The sequence below is a fragment of the Lolium rigidum genome, chromosome 7 (genome assembly GCF_022539505.1).
Source record: "Lolium rigidum isolate FL_2022 chromosome 7, APGP_CSIRO_Lrig_0.1, whole genome shotgun sequence".
NCBI classification, from domain to species: domain Eukaryota; kingdom Viridiplantae; phylum Streptophyta; class Magnoliopsida; order Poales; family Poaceae; genus Lolium; species Lolium rigidum.
This window is the reverse complement of record NC_061514.1, coordinates 147,581,695-147,586,534: the sequence shown is the minus strand read 5'-3', so window position 1 is coordinate 147,586,534 and position 4,840 is coordinate 147,581,695. Positions and strand designations below refer to the sequence as shown.

Genomic DNA, 4,840 nt, shown 5'->3' with positions numbered 1-4,840 from the left:
GGGCGGGCGTCGGCAGGGAGGAGTCGCGTGGACTTGTGCTGCTCCAGCGAGGGAGCGACCTCGCGGGCATGTGTTGCTCCAGCGAGGGGGGGGGCAGGTAGGACGCTAGGCGCGAGCTATCGCCGGCGACAGCGTCTGTGCTCGGCCTGGGCGCCAGCAACGACAGCTTCCAGCTCGAGCTGTTGCCGTTGCCGCTACCATTGGCGAGCGGGAGGCTATCCGGGCTGAGCAGCACCACGCCGGGGCCGTGGATGCGGGCATGCTGCAGGGGGCGCGCCGGAGGGCGGAGAACGCCGAGGCAGAGCTGGCCTCCTCGACGCAGTACTAATACTAGTACTACTCCCTCCGTTCTGAAATGTAAGACGTTGGGGATTCCACGTTCACTTTTTCTCACGCTATGGAATAATGTGAGTTTCCCATTTTGCCCCTTATCGCGTCGCGCGCGGACGCCTCGTTCCAACTCGCTACCTCTCTCACGGATACGCTCCTCGCTCCTGCTCTCCTCCCTTCGCTCCTCCAGGTCGCCGCGGCCACCTCCGGCGTCGTCTTCCTCTCGCGCCACAGCGCCGCCGGCATCTTCCTAAACTTTCCCCAGCGCCATCCCGCTCCCCGCCACCCTGTATCCTCTCGGATCTCGCCTGCAACGACGCAAATGCTCGGAGGTCAAAGATCGCATTTTCACGAGCCGGCGACGAGCTGCTGGGAGAGGACGCGCTAGATTTGCGTGCGCGATTTGCTGCTGGAAAAGGGGGCGCTGGATCTGCGTGCTCCGGCGACGATTTGGCTGGGTTCGCCGATCACCGTGAGAGATGGCTGGGTTTGCGGATCACCGTGAGAGATGGCGGTCTGGATTGCTCATGCCACCGCCGGTGGCCACCGACGTCGGCCGCTCCCAATCCTCCACGGACGGTTGCTACTCTTGCTCCACTCTCCCCGCCTCCGCCTCGATTGACTTCGGGATGTTTGATAAGCACGGGTTCATCTCCCCCATTGGGGAATCTGCGCCTGCTGCCACTGGGGAACCGTCCTCCTCGCGCAGGACGGCGACTCCTTCGATAAGATTGCGCCGCCAGGAGAAGGTACTGCTGCTGCCAATGCTACTAGCCCTGGCGCCACTCCTATCCCTACCCCGTACTAGTCTGCTCATTCGGCTGCCGTGACGAAGCCTGAGCCTTCTTCCACAAGCAAACGGCGGCGTGAAGCCCAAGTGCACAACCTCTCGGAGATGGTACGTACCTGATTAAATACTTTGGTCTTGCTTGAAATATTCTTGTTCTGGCAGCCATTGCTGAGTGCTAACCCTCGCTTGGATCATCTGACGGATGCAGAGGAGGAGGGACAGGATCAACGAGAAGATGAGGGCTCTGCAAGAACTCATTCCCCACTGCAACAAAGTACAGTAATTCCGATCTCTCTGCAAGCTCTGTTAGGATATTATGATCACAGTTCTTAGCATTGACGATCGGTCTGATGATCACTGTCTTTTATTTACAACCTCCGTTCTAATGAATAGAAGGCCATTGTTCATATCAGTTCTGGCCATTAAAATTAGCAGATCATTATATTAAGTGATTAACATTGTTGGAAGCAAGTGGTTTGTTACAAACATGAAGAGAGCTCAACTATGGAATGGCTTGAGCTCAACTTCCAGATCATTTTACACTGTCGAACTGTCGAGTCCTTCCATCTCATTGTTGTTATGTCCGGAATGATAGCTCAACTTCTGTTCAGTTCATTGAGAGTAGTACGGTGAATGTTTACTGGACCGAGTAGTACTTTGTGTTGTCACAAACATGCCATTTTTAGACTGTTTATGTGATTGTTCAGAGATCTGCTTACAAGATCTAGACACTGAACGCATGGAAGAGCTGTTGAATTTTTTATGTATGTGCTTTCAGATATATCTAGTCCATCTTTATCACCTTAAGAGCTCCGTCTACGCAGGCCTTGAATACTGTTAATATTGCAATTCGTATTTATGGATTGTGTCTGATTCTAGTTTGAATAAGTTGCTACGCTGTTGTTGATGGATACTGTTATGATCTACTTAAGGTGATTGCATTATGGAGTAAACTTTTCATGTTCATTGCTCATTGATATTCATACTTTTCATCCGGTTGCTGTTATGGAGTAAACTTTTCATGTTCATTGATATTCATTCTTGTATAGTCTTCGAGTTACTTATGTGAAAAATCAGTTTTGCTCCCAATTTTCTCTGTCGAAGTAGTAGCTTTACTGAGAACAAGCGTGTTTATTATGGAGTATAAATGTGGGGTTGCTTATATCCAGATGTACTCTGGATCTGCTCTCTTACTGCAGTTATGTTCAAATATATAGACATTGGTTTGAGTAGGCTGCTTGATGCTTTGTGTAGGACATTTGCTTTACCTTAACCCAAATATCAAATGCTCCATGTATATTTATTTCATTTGCTACTGTCCATGTCTTGACTTCACATTTCTACTTTTCTAATCATCACTAACTGAACCTTGTGTGCATCTGTCGGTTTGTTTGTATCTGAGCAGTTTTACCTCAACGCCTGTGTGTATTTGAGTCTGGTACTGAACCTTGATGATTAATTGACTTAACTGGTTGTTTGGATTTCTTGTGCCGCTACTGTATTATTGGGAAGTGATGTGAAATTGCAGAGTGAACTAGTTCAATAATCAGACCCAAAAAGTAGAAAAAACGACTAGCCGGTAACTTTACCTATTTTATTGCAATCTTCTACTCCTGTTATTTATGTTTGAGGCTATGTATCTTGTTAGCAGGGTATTATGTTCGAGTATCTCATGATTTATCATGATTGTACTCTAAACTGTCCAGACTAAAGATCTGGTATTGTCCGTCTAAAGATCTGGTTGCTTTCACATGATACCTTAGTTTATTTTTACTATCTAGACTGAGCATTTTCTGGGATTGTCTTTGTGTCGCATGTTACACATACTCCAGACTGAGTATGTAATTTCTGGGAGTACCTGATAGAATTAGAGCCAATTTGAGTTAATTGTCATGTCTGAAACTTACTCCACGCTGCCTGTAATTTAGGAGTACACAATAATTTCAGTAGATGCAGTTTGTACACAAGGAAAAATAGCACAATACAGCACAATATCATGTTCTAGCACATCCATTTCTTCATCTACTCCAGCATTTTGTTCATCTACTTGTTCATCGGGTGGAGTATAGTTGAGGTCCCAGGAGTCTGTACTGATGTGGGTCAGCAATTGTTGCAGGGCCGGAGGAGAAGAGCACAACCACAACGATCTGCGTAGGGCTGGAGGAGAAGAACACATCGAAGTAGCAAAGATTGGTATCTCGGAGAGATACCGAAAACATCGATCCATCAACCACGCCGGAGGAGCCGTCCGTGTGATGAATTCGGGGAGACGGAATGGCGCAGAAGTCATCCGATTTGGCCCAGAGAACTCACATCCATGGCCGTCCACAAGGTCTGCAGCCACGGGCGTATCAAGCTGAGGAGGTGCAGTGACGGTGTGGCCTGGATGCCCAATGGAGCTCGTGAAGCAACTGACCATTCTTCGTGGAGGCCGCGTTGGAGGCGGGAGCAGCAACACGCGGAAAAGCGGGCGACAACCCAGACATGGTCTCGAGCACCATCTGCATCAGCCGGGCAGAGGAAGGACGCTGGGCCAATCAGCCCTCATCGAGGAAAGCGCTGCACCATCTCCCGTCCAACGGCAGAGTCGGACCTCCGACGGGCGAGAATCCCAGCAGCAGCAGCAAGCCAGCAACTAATGCAGCGGCGGGAGTAAAGCAGCTGGCGAGGATGCGCATCCAGCATGGCCTCATCGACACCCCGAAGCCCGGGATCCTCGACGCAGCCGGCGGACACAGGAGGTGTTGAAAGAATGGGTGGAACCGGGACTGAAGGCCGAGCGCCGGCGTTCTGGCAGCAGGCGTGGAGAGATGGTGCGACGGGGCGCCCGGATCCGGTCACGGCGACCGCAGAGAAGCTTGAATGGAGGATATCGTGGTGGTGGCGGCGGCGGTGCTGGACAGGGGGCGGAGGTGCTGGCTGGGGGCAGAGGTGTTGGGCGGGGCCGGAGGTGCTGGACGGAGCCGGAGGTGCTGGACGGAGCCGGAGGTGTTGGCTGAGGGAGGACCGGCGGAGGTGCTGGACGAGGCCGGAGGTGCTGCTGCAGGGGGCGGAGGTGCCAGCTGGGGGCGGAGGAGTCGCTGGGAACCGAACGCCATCGAAGACGATGATGCGGGAAGACGATCGCGATCCAGATTGAGGAGGGTACAAACGTAAATTTGCACGTTTTTCACCTGGTCGGAAAAAGTCCAAAACGTCTTACATTTTAGAACGGAGGGAGTATTTGGCAAGAGAAAATAAAATAGGTGGCAACGTTTGGGTCTGTACGCGACCCAAACGAACAACCGGATGTCCGTCTGTTCCGAGCCCACCCAAATCGATAAATTAGGACGAAAAAGTTGTCTGATTTGGGTCGAAGTGTTGGAGATGCCCTAAGACTTGTCTTCGTCAACCTCTTTGAAGTCTAGCCCTTATGGGAAGTAGGTGTGGATGGCCACCAGTGACTCCTGATGGTGCAACAATTGAGCTCTCAAGACTCCGCTTATCGATCTTGCTCGGCATCAAGACCCCGTTTGGGATTCAGCTCTAAATCACGACATCTTATCATCTGCATGGTTTTTCACTTTTAGTTCACAGCGACATAGTGGAGAGACCAGGTCTTGCCTTGTGACAGCAGTCCTGTTGCTAGGTGCTCACGGAACATGAGCTTTTGCAAGTAGGCCAACGCTTGTAGGCACGGCTAAGTCTTCCATATGCAGGTAAGATCGCCGGCGAAGCAGT

At 51.0% G+C, this 4,840-nt stretch overlaps 1 protein-coding gene across 1 annotated transcript; it reads left to right on the top strand.

Annotated features, from left to right (window-relative positions):
• Positions 1-529: 529 nt before the first annotated feature.
• On the top strand, positions 530-1,034 carry LOC124677867 (the record flags this gene model as incomplete). Its single annotated transcript, XM_047213820.1, is given in 1 exon segment — positions 530-1,034. A coding segment is annotated over 1 exon segment (225 nt), but the record flags the coding sequence as incomplete, so codon positions are not given.
• Between the last annotated feature and the right edge of the window lie 3,806 nt (positions 1,035-4,840).